At 32.3% G+C, this 21,533-nt stretch overlaps 1 protein-coding gene across 1 annotated transcript in view; it reads left to right on the forward strand.

Moving 5' to 3' along the window:
• Positions 1-21,533, forward strand: part of sdk (sidekick cell adhesion molecule) — a 105,290-nt gene that overhangs the window by 72,662 nt on the left and 11,095 nt on the right. The window contains exons 20-23 of the mRNA XM_035361940.2: positions 1,258-3,160; positions 9,952-10,104; positions 15,031-15,156; positions 21,012-21,185. Coding sequence (XP_035217831.1) covers positions 1,258-3,160; positions 9,952-10,104; positions 15,031-15,156; positions 21,012-21,185 — 2,356 coding nt within the window. The remainder of the gene's footprint in view (positions 1-1,257; positions 3,161-9,951; positions 10,105-15,030; positions 15,157-21,011; positions 21,186-21,533) is intronic.

A 21,533-nucleotide genomic window follows, 5' to 3' on the forward strand; every position in this document is an offset into this window, starting at 1 on the left:
TTGCTTGTGAGAAAGGAGTTTGAATAATATGAATATTACTGAAGTCTTAGCTATGATTTTCTTGTTTATTTTTGAGTGATGTGGGTTCTCTCTTTACATACACATTCATTAGCCCTCCATAATTATGTTAAATTTGGGTGAAATAAAGGTCAAAACAGTAACAGCAATTACAGTACTTTAAATATTGTTGTTATTATTATTATTTAGAAGTAGTCAACAGTAATTATGTTCTTGATCCCATTAGAAGTGAATTAACTGAGATTGTCCTGTATTTTTTCTTAGTAATGAATTGAATGAATGAATAATAATAGTTCTCAATGTAGTTTAGATGGGTTTAACATATAGGATAATTAATTCTCTTTAAAAATCCAGGTACTTATTGATTTTCTTAGGTATATTTTCTTGGCAATGCCTTTTTTTACCGAGAAACAAAAACTGAAAGGTGATATGACAAAGTGATCAGAAAATTTAATATAATAGCCATAAAGGGGGTAACAAAGAGATATTCTGCTAATGTATGAACTGTAGAGTGGTAACAAAAGACATTCTACTGCCTTAAAATCAACTATCAACTCAAAGGGCATATTTATATTGGCAACCCCTTGTGTTGCTTTGATATTTTGTTTTCATTTCCTAGCCTTATCTTCAGAGTGTGGCTCAAGTTTTTGTTTAAAAAAAGGTACCAAAATCTTGGAAGATGGCTACAATTTCTGGTTGTGTCTGTAGCAAACTCTATGAGCTATACTTTCTGTTCGTTATTAATTAAATGCTTAGCTGCCAACAAGTAGTAACAAAAATTGTTCTGAATCATTAAAAGAAAATAACTGAGTTGCCAAAATGTCATTGTAGATAATTTGTCAGCAAAAAAATATTTGGAACTTAATTTTTTTGAATACCAAGAAAATGTGATCTGATTGACTGATAAGTATCAAAATTTTTATTGAAGCTGGCTGCTTAAATTTTTATGATAATTTTTTTATTTTTATTAAAATTATGTTCTATTTCTTCAGTAGGGGCATAAAATCGAATTTAAATGATAAATTTATTCCGGTCTGTGTTACATATAAATTTAGACTTATTTTTGAAAAAGTTTGTGGATGAAAAATATAAACTTTTTTATATCTATCATAAATTATTCACATTTTATAAATTGTATATCTTTATTATCCATTACAAATTACATTATTTAAATGTTTTATTAATTAATATATAATAATATAATATAAACTAGTATTATATTAATTATGTGTATTTTAGCCTTTGCAGCAGGTGGAGTGGTTTGGAATCCCTAGAGGTTACAACATACTTTATCAAGAAGTTTCAGAAATTGATGTTTCTGAAAATGCAACATATCAGCACATTGTTTTAGAAGACCATAATGCTAACAGTTATGTTCTAAAAGACCTGGAAGAATTTACTGATTATGAAATTTCAGTACAGGCTTTTAATGATGTTGGAAGTAGTTCACCGAGTCAACCAGCTCGTGAAAAAACAAGGGAAGCTGTTCCATCAGCTGGGCCTGATAATGTCAAAATTAATGCCACATCTTCCACTACAATAGTTGTAAAATGGAGTGAAGTACCTAAGATACATCAGAATGGTATTATAGAAGGTTACAAAGTTTACTATGGAGCCAAAAATGTCCCTTTCCAGTACAAAGTTATAGAAAGCAATAGTACATTTACCACTACTCTCACAGAACTTCGAAAATATACACTATACAGTATTCAGGTTTTAGCATTTTCACGTATAGGAGATGGTGTTTTAAGTATTCCACCAGTATCTGTGCGCACTTTTGAAGATGTTCCAGGGGTTCCCTCAAATATCTCATTTCCTGATGTTTCTACAACAACTGCGCGTATTCTGTGGGACGTTCCTGAAGAACCAAATGGTCTAATTTTGGCATATAGGGTCTCGTATAAATTTGATGGCTCTGTAGAAAATGAGATTGTGAAAGAACTGGCACCAACAGAAAGGACTCTGAAAGTAATTAATCTTGAGCCGGAAACTTATTATATGTTTTCAGTCACTGCTCAGACTAATGAAGGTTGGGGCAAAACTGCCAATGCTAAAGTTTATACAACAAATAATAGAGAGGCTCCCCAACCTCCTTCAACACCTCAGATCAGCAATTCCCAAGTTCAAGCCAGACAGATAACTTTTAGCTGGACACCTGGAAGAGATGGATTTGCTCCATTGCGGTTTTATACTGTTCAGATGGCTAAAAATGATAATTCATGGAAGACAGTTGCTGCAAAAGTTGATCCAACTGTAAATAAATATACAGTTGCCACGCTAAAACCCTTTACCCCTTACAAATTTCGAATACAGGCTACAAATGATATAGGATCAAGTGGCTGGAGCCAAGAATCAAACCTTACTTGGACTTTGCCAGCAGCACCTGAAAGAGCTCCAAGACAAGTTATAGCAACCCCATACACAACTACTTCTGTTAGAGTCAGTTGGGAAATTCTTGGCATGGAAGATTGGAATGGTGATCTGAGGTCAGCTGGATATCGGGTGGAGTATTGCCAAGTATCTTCTTACTCAATTCCTAGAAATGGAGATTGTCCTGCTGATAAAATACAAGGCGCTAATTCTTCTGTCTTGTCTTTACACCAGTTAGAAAGAGACAGAGTGTATGAGATCAGAGTTTTTGCATATAATAGTAGAGGTGATAGCCCTCCAAGTCATCCTGTTCAAGTATTTGTAGGGGAAGCTGTACCTACCGGTGAGCCTCGAGAAGTAAGAGTTGAAGCCATTAGTTCAACAGAGTTGAAAGTGTCATGGAAACCACCACCACCTGCCTTGCAAAATGGTGATTTGCTTGGTTATAAGATATTCTACGAGCCTCGATCAAGTGATGGTATTGAAGAAATGGAAGCAGTGCCACCTACAACTGTATCCTATGTACTGTTAGATTTGAAAAAGTATACTGAATATAATATCCAGATTCTAGCTTTTAATCCTGCTGGTGATGGCCCTAGATCATCTCCTTTACATGTTACGACTATGGAAGACATACCTGGTCCACCTGGACATTTGGTGTTTAGTGACGTCACTATGACATCATTGAATGTGAGCTGGAGTCCTCCTATAGAGCCTAATGGAGAGATTTCAGGCTATTTAGTTACATATGAGACTGCACTTCCTGATATTGGTGAGAATTTTTCATTTTAATTTATTATTTATTTTGGATTAGAGATTGATTTTTCATTTATTATTAATGAATGCTTTTGAAAAAGCTGTTCTTGATTTTTTTAATTTTAAGTTATGATCGCACATTAAATCTCTATTAGCTGTCTTTCTGCCCAGAGTGTTATTTTCATTCTGTTCAGTGTCAGTTTAACCATATGTGGAAACAGGATTTACTACTAATTTAGGACTGTAATAGTCTCTTTCCTCTCTTTCTACAGCATGATAAATATTTACTGGGTCACTTAGGATGATAATTAATATTAAAATTGTGTTTCATATTTTAAATCTGATCCCTCTTCACATGCTTAGTTTCATCATCAGTTGTGCCAAGTGGCACAAGTAGTTCACAATAATTGCTGGCATTTGCACAATATAGTTTGGGCCCAAAGAAATTCCTCGTATTACTATCCATTTGACAGGGTAGCCACGCTACCTGGAAAACCGGAAAAAGTCAGGGAATTCGGAAATTGACCAAAAATTCAGGGAAAAGTCAGGGAATTTAAGTGTTTTAGTCAAAATCTGGAAAAGTCGGGGAATTTCATACAACGATCCCGCCAAAAAAGGCGAGTTTTGCGCCGACGTCGGAAGAGATCACTTTTTTGGCGAATTGTGTATCACGTGAGTGTCATTCTGGCAGCTGGCATAGAGCCAATTTTCGCAGCTCCAATTTGATTGTCTTTTCAGAAAGGCAAGTTTCCTGCAACTTTTGGTTTCCAGTAACCTCGAGAATCGCACATGCAGTGCATGAACTAAAGAAAGTACCTGTTCTCGTATAAAACAAAATGGGTTTGATCCTAGTATACGGTACCATGAAGGTTAGAATTAAAAAAATATGTATTGTAAAGAAGAAAAACCTCTCTGCAACAGACGTGGCTCGGTTCCATCATAGCGGAAAACAGCTGTGCATGCGCGATATAGTATCTGTCGCAAAGCTCGAAACCGGTGTTGAAGTTCGAAGGTCACGTTATCAAGAGTTCATAAAATGAATATCGTTTAAAATGTCTTTAAAGGAAAAGAAACTATTTTTTGGCGCAAGTAAATTAATTCATGGATTAGTTATTTTGATGGAGGGAAAAATAACTACGAAAATCCGTTTTTAAAATTACTGCGAAAAATCCAAGAAAAAACGTTCTTTGATAAAACGTTTCTTCTTGGATTTTTCGCAATAATTTAAAAACGGATTTTCGTAGTTTTCTTTTTTGTCAAAGAACGTTTCTTCTTAACACGTGTTTCTCAATTTCCTGTACACATCGCGGAGAGGGAAATTCTGGCCGTTCTGTCATCAAATCCCTTGGCAAATTTTCCCTCCGCTTTTTACATAGTCGTTCTTTGGTCAGAATAATCTCCATGTATGGTACAGCGGGATTTGGCGACATGATGATGAGCAGTAAACGGGTCATTTTGTTCTTGGCGACAATTTTCAAAATCATGCGAAGGCCGTATCGTATACTAGGATTTTACCGCAAAATCTTTTTTTTTTTTCTTTTCTTTTCTTTTCTTTTTAATAAATACCTTGTCATTTTGCAGTAAAATAAAAAAATAGTAATCAATCATCTAGGATAACCATATGTAACTATATTCGCTAAAATATCGTTGATTATTCTAATTAAATTTTTAAGTAATTATCTTTATTTTTATGTTATTCATATCATTTAATGTTGCTTCTTCCCTCTAAATTTATTTATCATTAGTAAATAATATTTTCAAATTTCAGGAAATTTTCTCTGGCATAATCCTGAAATTAATTCTAGCAGTAAATATAAAATACTTCAATTTAGTAAAAAAATATCATTAATAGATTTCTTTCTTTCGTTTAGCTGCAGAATGTCTGCAAAAAAAGCCGTATTTTATTCCCAATTGGGCAGATTCAAATTTCAATCTTCTGTGGAGAAAACAACTCATTATAATTATATTTGTGTTTTCAAGTGTTAAGGTGCCTTTTAAGAATGCACCTCACACAAATTAAATTTACCTAAAATCTAACCTAACTTTTAGCATTGCGTTGTGATTTATAAGAACTGGATTAGCCTCGTGTTGAACTGGGGATGATCATGTGTAATAATTAAATAAAACGTACAGTTGTTATCCAATGTATATATCTTAAATTTTATTAAGTTTTTTAAGCGGAAAAGTAAACATAATTATCAAACAAAGTGTACCAAGAATAATTAAGAATAAATGTCCTCTGGGATTTATTGAATAATTAAGTGAATTTGCTACACAGTACAAGTAATACCATAATTAATTTACCTCTTAGCACAGCCAACGTACATTACGCGGATAGACTGGAATTTTCTCGAAACACACCTGGAAAAACCGGAAAAGTCGGGAATTTCATTCTCCTCTTTGAGTGGCAACCCTGATTTGAAGGAGTTCATATGCTTCTAGAGCTAAAACCTGAATCTCCTTCTAGAGCTCCTGGTGCCATTTGAAAACTATAGTATATATGTGAAGTTAAAATTTGGGGTATTTTCAGCTTTAAGAAGCTTCAGTCTTCTTTTTGCAGGTGTATTGGAAAATTTCATTGAATTTAATTCATAAAGTGCTGCAGAAATAGAGATTTGTTTTGAAAATGGGTTATGTTATTGTATATCTTTTGTATGGGTGAATATTCTGCAGCTGCTGTTAGTAGCACTGTGATTAAAATCAGGGCTTAAATTTAGCCAAAGCCTGATAGTACTTCTGATTAGTAAAGAATTAAAAATCCTGACTTTAAAATTCAACTTCATGCTCTCCAGAATGAGATCAAGACATAATATGATCAGTTCTTCCAATCAGACTAATGGCCAGTGACAACAGTCTTTGGCATGCATCTGCCAGGCTATGCAAACAGAAACACTCATTCTGTTCTTAGCAGTGAACACTGATGGCTCATACAGACACAGAGGAAGCTGAGCTTATTGCTGTCTCTCTAAGCTGAGCTTATTAAGTCTCCAAACACAATTTACACCCCATAATTGAAGATATCTCTCCAAGTAATGCTAATATCTTCCAACATGATATTAAACAATTTTTAAATTCATGAGAGATCTACAGTACACATCACTCTCTGAACTTTGCTCATTAAAATTATTTTTATGATGTGAAGGTAAAGGGTACTAAACCCTACGCACTCCAAAATTAATAATCCACAGATCTTTGGAAATTTGGTGAGTTCAGTTACTTTGTTGTATAAATGATTTACAGAACCAGAAAATTTATTATTACCAGAAAATTAATACCAGAAAATTTATTATTATCGTTAATTTAATTTAATAATATTTTTATTTACTTATGTGCATTTAATTTTAATTGTCTATCTTATTAATTGTTTTACTTACCTATTTTTCATCATTTCTAATGGCCTTCTAAGGAGTTCTGACCTTTCTTATTTTTGAAATTAAACCTTTTCTGGCATAGTATCTGTGTTACAGCAGATAAATAGTGCTAATAGTATGTAGTCATTACAAGGCCTCAAACAGTTAATGCCATTACATGATGGATTCATAAAACAGGTTGTTGTTAGTATCAGATACAAACACTAATATAAGTTAGCACACAAAATGTGCTTAGCTGAACTTGTATGTCTATATAATTTTTAACTGAATCTAATTTATGGGCATTTATTGTTCTGGTGCATCAATGTAAATCATTCTTTAAAAATTGAATCAATCTTTAAAAATTCGGGGATACCAGATTCTTTATTTGTCGATCCCTGGACACGTTGCCATTAAGGGGAATGAATTGGGGGATATTGCAGCTAAAACTGCAACCACAATGTACAATCTTCAGATTCCACTAGCAGACATCAAAGGGTTTGTCAAAAGCAAAATTCTCAGCAAATGGCAGAAACAGTGGGATGACAATGTATATAACAAGCTGAGAAATGTAAAACCCACCATTGGATACTGGCCATGTATGGCTAATAGAAGGGAGGATGTCCTCTTGACTCGACTGAGAATTGGCCATTGTCACCTGACTTCTGACATGAGTATCTTCTGAAGGGAGAAGAGAATCCCAGCTGCCTAAACTGCAATGCAGATCTGACAGTCCATCACATCTTGGTGGAATGCCAGAGTTTTAATTATTTTCGCCAAAAACATTTCAATTGTTCAGAACTGGACTTAGGAAATTTAATAGGAAAAACACATCATCGTAATTTGTTTCTGTTTTTAAAAGATATTGGCTTTTATAATAGACTTTAACCTGTTTTTAAAAGATATAAGCTTTTATCATAGATTGTAATCTGTCTCTTTTTACCTAAGCTGAAAGTTTTTACAAATGACTAATTGCATTGTTACCATTTGTCTGGCGCAGATAACCTTGACTGGTTTTGTGCCAAATTACAATAATCCAATCCAATGCATCAATGTAAGAGTTATGATGCAGTTCTTAATAATATACAGAGGGATTGTAATTAATATTCCGCTTTCATAAGGCTGTAAGAAAAGAACCTCTGGTCAGAATGACTTGAAATTTGACCTGAATGTGTATGAAGCAATGGTAATTTTTGGCAATAGGGGGAAAAATTGTTCAAAATTTCATCAGTAGAAAATTTAAAAAATAGTTCAAAATTTTATCAAATCACTCTGTCATAATATGCTGATTAAAAGACTTGACATACATACCACATATTAAACTTAATTAATGAAAACGGAGAATACACACAGTTCCCGTTATTCTGCATCTCAGAAGCTAATCATGATTCTGCCAATGAAATATCGGGCTCTGCTTGTGCTGTTACTGAAGGATTGGGATTGCTTATGAAGCTTTTTTACAGGAATGGTGATTGTGATTTTATATATCACGAAGAAGCTCTGAACATTAATGTGTATAAGATTCAGCTTAAGTCCAGTGTCTGCAATATTCTCCAATTTTGATTATTGACAGAGCCTTGGAGATGGAAATAGGCTTCATCTGTTCACAAAATATTCCATGGCCATGCATTGTTCACTTCCATCTGAGCAAGAAATTGTAGGCTCATCACATTGGCAGATTAGCAGGAATCAAATTCCGAATGTGTGTAATTTTGAATAGCATTGCAGGATATTTCGTTATAGGCATATCTAAAGATCAGGCAACTGCCCTTGGACTGTACATTTCCACACCACCTTTCATCTCTTCTTGCACTGCTATAGTCACATCTTCCACTGACATCGAAACAACTGCTTTTCTCCCTCTGCCAAATCTTGTGTCATAAATTCGAAGGGATCGGTCATATGAACCGGTCCCTTCGAATTTATGAATCATCTTGCTGCTGAGCCTTGACAGACATCAGATCAGAAGCATACCTGATGCCCATAAATATCCAAAATTCCTTCAGGGCACTTGAAGCACAGTCACTGTTTTTTTGTAAGAAAGCTTCACAAGCAGAGCCCGATCCTTCAGTGACAGAGTCATGATAAGCTTCTCAGATGCAGAGTAATGGGAACAGTATGTGCTCTGTGTTTTAGTAAGTCTAATACCTGGTGTGCATTTCATGTCTTTTAATTAGCATATTATGTCAAGTACAGTGCCATCTGTTGATAAAATTTCGAGCTATTTTTTTCTTTCTCCAGACAAATTCGTATTGCTTCATGTATATTCAGGTCATTCTGACCAGTGATTCTTTTTTACTGCCACTTTTGAAAGTGGAATTTATCATCCTGTATTGTGGTATTTTATAACCCGAATTATCATCACCTTGTATTGTGATATTTTATCACCTGAATTATTATCATCCTGTATTGTGATATTTTATAAAATTGTTTCAGTCCTATTTGCTCAACTAGATATTTCACTTTATTTCTTTAATGCAATATTATTTGAAGTTACATATAATTTCACATGTATGTGATTTTCCCCCCTTTGTTACATATATAGCATTATATTGATTTCTGCTCAGTATATTATAGTTACCAACTCTCCGTCTGAGACTAATATCTGAGACTTCCAATTTTTCAACATGTCTTCTATAGATTACTGAATCTCCTGGTTTTTCAATTTTAACCTTTATTAAGGGAAGTTTTCAGTGAATTAATGAAACTTTAATTGGGCAAATTCCGTTTCTTTCTCCCAATTAGTGATTTTTATGTATGTTTTTTTATGAAATTTGATTTGATTTGAATTGTCTAATAACTATAGACATGTGTAGAACATTTTATGAAGCCTCAACTCATATTTAAGCAGTTAATATTTGTATCTAATTTTGTTTTAAATCTCTATTTAGTACATTTCTAATTTTATCCACACAATAAAATTTGCTTTAATTTTTAATTATTAATTAAATCATATATTATCACATTATAAATAAATATTGTCACCTTAGAATCGAAGAATTTATTTATGACATTATTATAATTTAATGTACATAACCCAAACCATGCATTTCGGGGGGGGGGACAAAACATTTACTTTATTAAGCACAAAGGTATCCACATTGCATTAATTAATGACAGAATAGAATCAGAGTTTTTTTTTAACTAACATTTGGAATTGCTATTTCAAAAACTTGTCTTAAATTTAAGGGTACGTGTTGTTAAGCTAGTAGGTCTGCCATAACCACTGAGCATTTAAGAAAAATTAGGAGTTCTTCATCACAAGAATCTCCTATTTCTCCGTATTTCAAGGTTGACAGTTATGGTGTACACTTGAATGTTGGAAAATATTTACTTTATTCATATTTGTTGTTAAATAGCAAATATCTGTGCCTTTATTACTTTTTTAAGTAAAGCTTTTGTGCATTCTGATTATACTTTCTTTGAACATTAATGTAATTCACTTTCCAAATTTTAGATTTTAGCAAGCAAGTAAAACAGAAAGTGACATCAACTTCTCTTAGTGTACATGGTTTGGCTGAAGCAGTAACATACACATTTCGGGTCAGAGCAGAGACTTTTGATTATGGCCCAGAGTCTGTAGGCAATATAACTACAGGACCTCAAGAAGGTGAGTAATGTACAGTCATTTTTACATTAGTTTGTCTTGATCAGTTTTCATTGAACATTATTTTCTTCTAATAGTTTAAAATATTTTTACTGGTTTAAATCAAGCTAAACTATCTGAACCTTTTATAGAGTTTTGGCTTACACAAGTCAAACTAATGTATAAACAATTTTTAGGAACTCTTTAGTACAATTGAACATTTAAAAAAATTTACTGTAAACAATTTCAGAAAATTAAAATAAATCAGTTAAAAAAATGCAATGCAATTTTTATTCACTTTTCAGTGTAATATTTAAGAGAGAGCTATGAGCTCAGTGGTTATGGCAGACCTACTAGCTTAACAACACATACCCTTAAATTTAAGACAAGTTTTTGAAATAGCAATTCCAAATGTTAGTTAAAAAAAAACTCTGATTCTATTCTGTCATTAATTAATGCAATGTGGATATCTTTGTGCTTAATAAAGTAAATGTTTTGTCCCCCCCCCCCCCCGAAAAAAAAACAGGCAGAAGAGTTACATGTTAAAACAGCCAGTGATAAGTAACAAAAATTCATAAATTTGTAGGACTGTAGTTTTGAAAGTTAACCAGAATCTTCTTCTCAAGCGTAGGAGTGAAAATGGCAAACTAGAACAAAACAAAAACATGTACCTTGTGACGAATTCGAAAAATAAGGGGTAGCATAAATAAATTTGAGTTCTTTCTAGGCTATATGCAGAAAAATAAATAAATAAACTTATAAAATATTGTTCTCACAGTAGGGAGAATAAGTTCCTGTTTAGGACTCAGCCAAGATGAAAGTTCTTGTTTGGAAATAGTTCAAGATGAGGCTGTCTTGAATAAATCGAATCTCTAAGCTGGTGGTTGCCGGACTGAGCTGTGTCCGTGCAGGATGCTCTTCGTAAGGTAGCGGCGAACCTGGCTACCTTGCTCTAAATCTCTTGGCAGAGATATTAATATCACTCTACGCAGAGAGAAGCAAAAATTTGCCCGTGGCTGAGCTGGGAAAAACTGAGAGAAGGTTTCTCTCTCTACGTACTGCAATTAACTCTCCCTCGCTCTCTCTCTGGAACTGCGTTCCATGATTTTGTTCAAGTTGTCCTAGGTGTGTCGGAAAAACTTCTAGGATCCTTATTTGTCCGTAATTTTTAGAAGCACCTATTAATTTGCGAGAGCACTTTGATCAGGGTTGCCACGCTACCTGGAAATCCGGGAGAACCGGGAAAAGTCAGGGAATTCGAAAATTGACCAAAATATTCAGGGAAAAGTCAGGGAATTTAAGTATTTTTGTCAAAATCTGGAAAAGTCAGGGAAGTTCATACAACGATCCCGCCAAAAAAAGCGATTTTTGCGCCGACGTCGGAAGAGGTAACTTTTTTGGCGAATTATGTATCACGTGAGTGTCATTCGGGTAGCTGGCATAGAGCCAATTTTCGCAGTTCCAATTTGATTGTCTTTTAGAAAGGCAAAGCAACTTTCCCGCAACTTTTGGTTTCCAATATTTTCGAGAATCGCATGTGCAGTGCATGAACTAAAGAAAGTACCTGTTCTCGTATAAAACAAAATGGGTTTAATCCTAGTATACGGTACCATGGAGGTTAGAATCAAAGAATATGTATTGTAAAGAAGGAAAACCTCTCTGCAACAGACGTGGCTGTGGCTCCGTTCCATCATAGAGGGAAAACAGCTGTGCATGTCTGATATATCTGTCGCCAAAGCTCGAAACCGGTGTCGAAGTTCGAAGGTCACATTATCAAGAGTTCATAAAATGAATATCGTTTAAAATTTCTTTAACCACTTGCGCTAAAAAGACATGCCATGCACGTCAAGATGCTTTTGTCTCAAACCGCGAGCGACGTGAACACCACGTCGATAAGCATTTATCGCAAAAATGAAAATAACGTGGTGCACACGTCACCTTACAACGAGATTGTTTATTTCACGAGTTACAGCTCTAGATTGCACTCGCAGATGCGGAGCGGCGTAAATGAGACACTTTACGGCTTGTTATATTGTAGCGCACGGCACCGCAACCGTGAAGTTTAGTCTTAGCGCAAGTGGTTAAACTCTAAAGGAAAAGAAAATATTTTTTGGCGCAAGTAAATTAATTCATGGATTAGTTATTTTCAGGGGGAAAAAAAAAACTACAAAAATCCGTTTTTATTGCGAAAAATCCAAGAAGAAACGTCCTTTGATAAAACGTTTCTTCTTGGATTTTTCGCAATAATTTAAAAATGGATTTTCGTAGTTTTCTTTTTGTCAAAGAGCGTTTCTTCTTAACACGTGTTTCTCAATTTCCTGTACACATCGCGGAGAGAGAAATTCTGGCCGCCAGGTTCCGTCGCCAAATCCCTTGGCAAAATTTCCCTCCGCATTCTAGCGGCGTAATAGCATTTTACTTGTATGGAACCTTTTCTTCTTTACATAGACATTCTTTGGTTAGAATAATAATGGGATTTGGCGACATCTTGATGCGCAGTAAACGGGTCATTTTGGTCTTGGCGACATTTTTCAAAATCGTGCCAAAGCCTTACCGTATACTAGAATTTTACCGCAAAATCTTTTTAAACCTTTTTTTTTTTTTCTTTTTAATAAATACCTTGCCATTTTGCAGTAAAATAAAAAAATAGTATCAGTCATCTAGGCTAGCCATGTAATATAACTATATTTGCTAAAATATCGTTGATTATTCTAATTCAATTTTTAAGTAATTATTTTTATGTTATTCATATAATTTAATGTTGCTTCTTCCCTCTAAATTTATTTATTATTAGTAAATAATATTTCCAAATTTCAGGAAATTTTCTCTGGCATAATCCTGAAATTAATTATAGCAGTATGATGACATACCATCACGAAATTTAATGCACATATTTTTTCCTTATGTATGCTGCAAAATAAATATAAAATAGCTCAATTTATTAAAATAAATTTCTTTCTTTCGTTTACCTGCAGAATGTCTGCAAAAAAAGCCTTATTTTATTCCAGATTGGGAAGATTCTAATCTCAATCTTCAGTGGAGAAAACAACAACTATTATAATTATATTTGTGTTTTCAAGTGTTAAGGTGCCTTTTAAGAACATACCTCAGGCAAATTAAATTTACCTAAAATCTAACCTAACTATTTAGCATTGCGTTGTGATTTATAAGGACCGGATTAGCCTCGTGTTGAACTGGTGATGATCATGAGTAATAATTAAATAAAACATACATTTGTTATCCAATATATATATCTTAACTTTTATTAAGTTTCTTAAGTGGAAAACTAAACAAAATTATCAAACAAAGTATACCAAGAATAATTAAGAATAAATGTCCTCTAAAAGTTATTGAATAATTAAGTGAATTTGCTACACAATACAAGTAATACCATAATTAATTTACCTCTTAGCACAGCCAACGTACATTACGCTGATAGACTGGAATTTTCTTGAAACACACCTGGAAAACCTGGAAAAGTCAGGGAATTTCATTCTCCTGTTTGAGTGGCAACCCTGTTTGATTTAAAACTGGATATGATGAAAACAACCTGTGAAAAAGTCCGTGGGAACTTTTCTATTCCAACTGGGGATCTCAAACTGGGTGGTCTGAGACACTGAACCTATAAACTGATGAAAGGGAACTGAACAATGTCTCCTTTCGAACAACTATAAGAGGAACAAAAAAAGCTGCTATTGTTTTGTGACTGCTGGTCACTTCTTCTTTCCGAGAATTCGCTAAGAAATACTCTGTCCGTGGGAACTTTCGAGGTGGTCATTCTTTTTCTCAGAACTTCGTGGTGGTCGATAAAATAGCTTAAGACGTCACAACTTGTATGAGAACCGAGAAATTTGAGAGTGTTTAGCTAAATGATTAAAAAAGAAAGAAAAGGAAAGAATATATTGAGTTTTTAAGAGTTTGTTTCTTTGGTGTGTGTCATTCTTTTCAGTCAATAGATGTTTTATTTTCACTGCAAGTTAAGAAGATTTTACTTGCCTAACTGCAGTCTCACAAATTAACTCGCATTATGCCAATTCTTATTGTTTACTCGTTGCATTAACAAATTTCGATTATTCTGAACATAACTGTGCATTTTTTACTAGATTTGCAATTTTGCAAGAAATATTTTTTGAAACTGCAATGGTTACAGTATTTGTTATATGCAATTTAGTGAAAAGAATAACACTTTCTTTAAAGTATTAAATGTATTCTTAATTTATTTATATTTTATTTTAAAAATGGATGAATATTGCAGCCACAGGCAGTTAGAAATAAGAAAATAAAGTTGAAAAATCTGTTTCTATTGCTATATATAGTATGTTATTGTAATAAATAAGTCTTTTGTTATTAGCCCAGAAGAGCTGTTAATTTCGTTTTGGCATTTTGTTTCAAAAACTTTAAATATTTTTTCCACTTTTCAAATTGTTGCCCTCAAAAATTTTTGCCCCGTGCTATATTTAAAGAAATTAAATAATGAAGAATCATAAATGTATGCATGTTTCTCACATTGTGATAAAAGAACGGTACCTAGAGCCATTGAATTTTGAATAATGTAATCCTTCACCGAATATGAGCATGTGGAAGCCCTAATTTGGAATTTCAAATGTGTTTTATTATCTGTATGAAATTTTATAAAATTTTAATGAATTTTTGATTAATAAACTCAAGGATTTCAAAGCGAGCAATGGCAACACTAGGGCAGAACAATTATATCTTTAGCATGCAAGACTTGTGTATCAGAAATTCTAAAGATATGCTCATTTTAAAATTATTTTGCGATATTGATGTTGAATTAAATATTATAGTTTAAGTGCGAAAACAGAATATTTGACAAATAAAAGTAATGCACAAAATGTTAAAAGAATGCCCCTTTGACCATAATGTAAAATCTGAAAGCTTTCTAATTTTTTTGTTACTTCTAAGTTTTTATTTTGATATTTTCTTTTGAAGGATCACCATCTGCTCCTGAAGAGCTTATTCTCCAGCATACTCATACTTCTCTTACCCTTCACTGGAAAAATGGTCCACAGGGAGCTTCTCCAATCATTGGTTATCTTATTGAATACAAACAAATTGGTAAGCTAGTCAAAATTTATGTAAATGATTATTTGTAACATGGCTGTAAATTAAATGCTGTGAAAAGTTTATAAATTTATGTAAATAATTATTTGTAGCATGGCTGTAAATTAAATGAGAAAAGTTTATAAATTTATTATAGAATAATCATTTGATTCAAAAACTAAAGAAGAAATACCTTATTTTTTTTTTCTTTCTACTGATTGATGTAAAAAAATGTAAGGAATTTTTATTAGAAATGGTCACAGGATAAGATTAGGAAAAGGAAATAACTAAATATTATTAGTAAACATTAATGATTATACCAATGAATGAAAGAAATTATTTGCCTTGAGAACATAATCTTTTATGGAGAAATTTTAAGGGAAATCTTTAAAACTGCACATAAAAAAATTGCAAATAGCTTACATAATCCAATAGAAATTAGTATGTTTCCCCCCCTTCACACTTCAAGTTTTCCATTGCATCTTCTGGTAGATTATTGAATCTCAAATTGTGCAAATTCCATTACCCTCCTCCCAATCTTAGTGATTTCCAGTATAATTTTTCTTATGAAATGTTTTTTGATCTGAATTGTCTTAATCAAGTTCTAGATACCTTTAGACATTCATGAAACTTCATAGAAGCTTCATAGATGGTGGTGTGCTGAACACAAAGATGATAAGTTCTAACTTTTCACATCTCATAGTAGTAGTCTTAACACAACAGTTCCAAGAAATAGTGACAAGAATGTGTTCTGTGGGATTTCATTTGGGGAATGTGTTTATCAACTTATCGACTTTTAACAGGGTTCGTACGGTCCTTAAAAGTCCTTAATTTTTTAAAAAATGATTTTTGGTCCTTAAAAGTCCTTAATTTTGGCCAAAATGAATAAACGGTCCTTAATTTTGCTCATTTGACATTTCTTATCATTTCTAATGATTGCCATTCTAAGTGTGAATTACAATTTCTCATGAATATGGAATTAAAATTACACGGCTCTTAACCAATCTGTTGGCGGATTTGCGTTGCAAATGATTAAAAAAACAATTAGCTACCTGAACGAAAGTATTGGTGTCTGATTGGCTATTCACCCAATCTTTCGAAACAGGTGTTATCCATAAATTTAGGCAGACTGTGACGAAAGCGTGAAGCCGGAAGTTCTTTAAGAGGCGAAAGTGATGATGAAGGTGCTCGAGAAAAAAAAAGGGGGGGGGAGATTCTGAAAATATTTGCCAAAATTAGAGCAATCCCAACCTGGAAGGCCACAACCCTTCCGACGCCAATAGGAACGAGATGCCTGGAAAGTGCATTTTCAATAAACTGTGGCTTCATCAAGCTGACTACAAAAACTGGATATTGATGGATGGCAATCCTTAAATGTGGTCTTTGTCTGAAACAAATTGAAATTTCTAGAATGGGAGAGTCAGCGCTGAAAATTCACATGAAAATTAAGTTTCGTTTTATCATTTCAATTTGTTTTTACACGGTTTTGCTTAGCTTAATTTCTGTGTTTGTTTCAATTAAGCCATAAATTAATTTTTTATCACCTTCTACGGAGTTTATTCTCTTTTGCACATACTATATGTATGGGATATTGGGATTATGAGTTTATTCCTGCAGAGGGTCTGTTATCGATTTCGCGGGAAATCTGTTGGCTCCATTTCGATTTTAGGTCGCCAAGGGCAAATTCGGTAACGCTAGCCGAGAAAAGTGAAGTTCGGAAATACGTTTTGAAGCTTCAATACACAATTAAGTATTTGGTTTAAACCTATGTTGTTGATAGTAATGCATAACTTTTGCTAATGGCAATACAATTATTAGTTGAAAATAACTAATTAAAAAATTTTAATATTTTTAAAGCTGAAAACAACTAATTGAAACTAATTTTCCTGAATTAACTAGATGCAAAATTAACTTTCATGAATTACTAAAGTTATTGGGTAGAAGTTTAACTGAAAATATACATTCCGTATTATATATATATATATATTTATACAGTACAAAGTCCAAGGTCTGGACTCGTCGGGACTTCGGCGATCCCAGATTTGAGATTTTTCCAGATATTAGATCATTTTAAATCTACTAAGATGGCACGTAGAAATTATAAAATTGAAAATATGAAATCATGATTTATGAAATAATGAAGCATTTATGATTTAAAGGGTATCAAAATTTACAAAAGAAAAGAGCTTAATATTTATATGTTTACTTTATTAAACATTTCTTTCAATGTGAGTTGTTTGATTTGTTTTCTCTGCTAATACTTTAGACTAATACTATAGACATATAATTTCTTGTTCAGTTATTAAGTTCCATTGTTCAAGTCCTGTTATTTCTGTGTTGAGAATTCCGAATAACTTGTCAATCAAAATTTTTTCTCGTTCAGTAACCTCTCTGTTACTTTCTTCACTATCGGTAGCTGTATTTTCTGGATTTAGAACCATACTACAGATTTTAGCCCTCCGTTAATTGATTGATGATTGGGCATTGTCATCACAGTGAAAAACTTCTGTTTAACTTCGCTAAATTCTGCCGCCTGGTGCGGCCATGCGAACTCTGGCGCTGGTTTTGGCTTTATGTGAATAACAAATCAGTTATTCTTAATTCAAATAGCACTAAATATAATCGTTTGTCCTATGAGTATCATTAACAAAATCTATTTTTAGCATTAGGAAAGAAATTTCTGCTAAATCTCCCCTTGTCAACATTTTAGTGCATTAAACTTAAATCTGTAATCAGATAATACTCTGTTATTTGGCGTCGCTGCATGATTCATCACTCAAGTTGTCATCCGTTGATAAACATGCGGTGATGAAAGCAAAATACAATAAATAATGATTCGCGATTTTGGCATCAAGGATATAAAATATTAGTTGGTGTAAAATTAACAAATGTTTCAGTTTGAGATTATGCCAAGCAGATACGCAGCTATGGAGTCAAGTTACTAATCACACAAATTTATGCTAAAATAATTATTTCTTCAATAATGAGATTTTATTTAACGCCAAACTGAGATTAAGAATCAGGATTTCTGACATGTTTTTTTATGATGAGGAAAAAAATCTAATGCGCAATTGGTTGGTGGTGGCTTTGAGGTCCGGATTTTAGATCATTCCAGATATTAGATGTCCGGATCTCGGACTTGGTACTGTATATATATATATATATATATATATAATCTTTCAAAATATAACTTACCAGTATGGATTCACTCTTTTAAAATAATTCTACTTTAATTAAACTTAGGAGATAATATAATCAATTAATCAATATTGTTTAGGAAATAAATTATATATATATATATATATATATATATATATATATATATTTAGTAAAAAATGTATATTTTCACTATTCAAGTATTCACTGTGACAAGTATTCTTATCTTGCACATGAACAGGCCTTTGTGGAAAGGGGCTTCTTTGTAAATAAAGCAATTGAAATTGAAAATTTAAGTGACTCATCATACATTTTTCAACGCACAGTATTTGATTACATAAAAATTTTCTGGAGGTGTTCTTAATATCGAAATTAATAAAGAAATGAGATCAGCAGCAGCTTCTGCAAGAAGTGGAGTTCGTTATTTAGAAGTTCAGTATTTAGAAGAACGTTCAGTATTTAGAAGAACAAAAATCTTTAACTAAATCTGAAAAGTCAAAGAGGAAAAGAAATATTATTGAGGAAGAAATTGATTATATGAAGAAGAAAAAAATTTCTTCAAAGGGACATTAAAGATATTAATGAAGAAGTAGATGCTTTAGCAGATGAAGCTGAGACCAGCAGGAACATTGATTTGTTTATCAAAGCAAATGAACTTAGAAGAATAGTTAAAGAAAAGGAAGATTTCAGATTTAAAAAAAGCACAAATGTTTTGTATCTTTTATTGTACAGTTTATTATTCTAGTATCTTTCAAAAAACCAAGTAAATAAATTGTATGTTTACAAATCAGTTATTTTAATCTGCAAAATATTCTTACATTTTGATTATAATAGTAGTTGACTGTGTTTAAATAAATATCAAATAAGTTAAATAATAATCATGTAAATCTCTAAAATAGTGACTGTTATTAGTGTAAAATACACTTATACATGTTTTTCAAGAAATTATGTTCCTAATTTAATGTTATCTACTTCATAACTTGTAGGGAGTTAGTTTAATTTTCAAAATTGTTTTATGGTAAGTATTAAATTGAATTTAATAATAGTGCATAATACACACTTCTGTTAGTTTTTTAAAGTGAAATTACAAGCATGAAGTCGGTTGTATGAATAATTGCTTTATTCTATTCATTTTTTTTTTGTTTGCTGATAGGTCCTTAATTTTTTCTTTGATGGTCCTTAAAAGTCCTTAATTTTCATATAAGGAAATGTGTACAAACCCTGTTTTAAGTCCTTGTTTTCTTACAATTAAGAAAGAATATGGACAGTAGAATAGAGTGTTGTGCTGTTGTCCAAAAGTAGGAGTTTGGGGTCAGTGGTATCTTGAATAAATATACCAAATAGATAGGATTCTAAATAAAATTATACATTTCTGTAAACTTTGTTGGTTCACAAGGTAGTTTCCTGGGTTACAGTGTGCAGAATGCAAGGGCTGGAAAAGTTTTTATTTACCATTTCTTGCAGTAGCAGTTAGTTTATGGGAACTTTGTGGTATTCCAAAATATTGACAGAAAATAAAAGCATGTTCTTTTAAAATTTCAAATTTGAGAACATGCTAACAAGTCTATTTCATAGCTACCAACTCCCCCAGCTTTTCATTATATCTCCTGGTGAATCACTAAATCTCCTGGTTTTTAATTTTTATCCTTTACTAAAGAAAATATTTCCCAGCAATAAATAAAATATATTGAAGTAATGAAATCGTGTTAGGCATATCGTGTTCTCCAACTCTAGTGATTATCAGAATAATTTTCCTTATTAAATTTTATTTCATGTGAGTTGTACTTTTTTATTATGTTTTTATCTTATTAAATATTTTTTGGTCTAATTGTCTTAATCTACCATAGACATTTGTAGATTTTTATATGAAGAATAAAGCAATGCTTAATCAATGAATATTTGTGTTTAATTTTATTATGTTTTAACATATAGAACATTACTGACTTTAACCACACAAGTATTATGTACATTAATTATTAATTTTATTTTCTTTGTATTTAAAAGTTCTTTGATAAATAATGTTTCACTATTCATGATTTATAAAATTGTAAGAAAATTAAAAAATGAAATTGGCCATTGAACATAAAATTTAGAATATAGAATTAAATGCTAATGCATTCAACATCAGAATTGCAAATAATTTTATAACCTGAATCATGCATTATAAATTGAATTAAAGTCTATTTTGAATTAATTTAAAATTGTAAATTAAACCGCTCGGCCGCTGGTGGGCCTCATGAAGTAGATGACTTAGCAGGAAAGTTAAATCTGCGAAAGGCATTATCCTGTTATATAATCATTATATTGTTTGCAACTTTGTAGTTACCTCTTTCAGTATAAAAATAGTTTGTTTCATTGTCTTGTACAAGTTTTGATTCTTTGCAACATTGTAAGGACATCATCAGCAGCCATGTGTTAACAAAATGTAGCATGCAGTCATTATACAAACTATCCATCTATTTAGTTATCTTGCAACAGTAAGCTGCAATATTGTGCTTCTTGTTCTCATCTGCTGCTATTTGCGCTATTATTCACTGTAGGGTATCAAACTATGTGGCACGTGTGAAAAAACAGTGGTCTTCAGTAGCCATGATTTTTAATGATTGGACATTTTGAACATCAATATTTTAATTTAATAATTTTAATGCATCAAATTTAACTACTATGAAACATAATAAAAAACTTTGTTTTGTTTATTTGTTTTCAAATTTCAGATGGTAGTGATGAGTGGCAAACATTAGTTCTCTTGAATAATGGCCCGCAGACTTCTTATGCTGTGAACTTTAGGAACTTGCTTGCTTCTACTTCATATCATTTTCGACTTTTTGCACGTAACAACTATGGAATTAGCTTCCCTGCTACATCATCGCAGCCATTTGCAACCCCAAGTAAGTAATCTTGAAGAAAAATTCTTCAATCTTCAACATAAACTTATTTATTATTGTATATTTTTGGCAATTAATTTAAAAGAGGTGAACATAAAAATTTAAAGGTTAATAATGTTGGAAAAAATTCTACAAGTTATGATTTCATATGGCAAGTAGGTAATAAATATGCTTAAGATCACATGAATATGATATTAAGACGCAAAATTATTATTAGTTCTTGCATAACTAATCGACAGAATAAAGGGAACACTTTACATGGATTTCGATTAAAAATAGAAAATTATGTGCTTCTGTGTTTCATGGCAGAGTCTTAAAAAACATTGTAGAACATTTTATTCAAACTTTTTT

Source organism: Stegodyphus dumicola, chromosome 2 (assembly GCF_044657685.1).
Source record: "Stegodyphus dumicola isolate Sdum_Otavi_A_Nest chromosome 2, ASM4465768v1".
NCBI lineage: Eukaryota > Metazoa > Arthropoda > Arachnida > Araneae > Eresidae > Stegodyphus > Stegodyphus dumicola.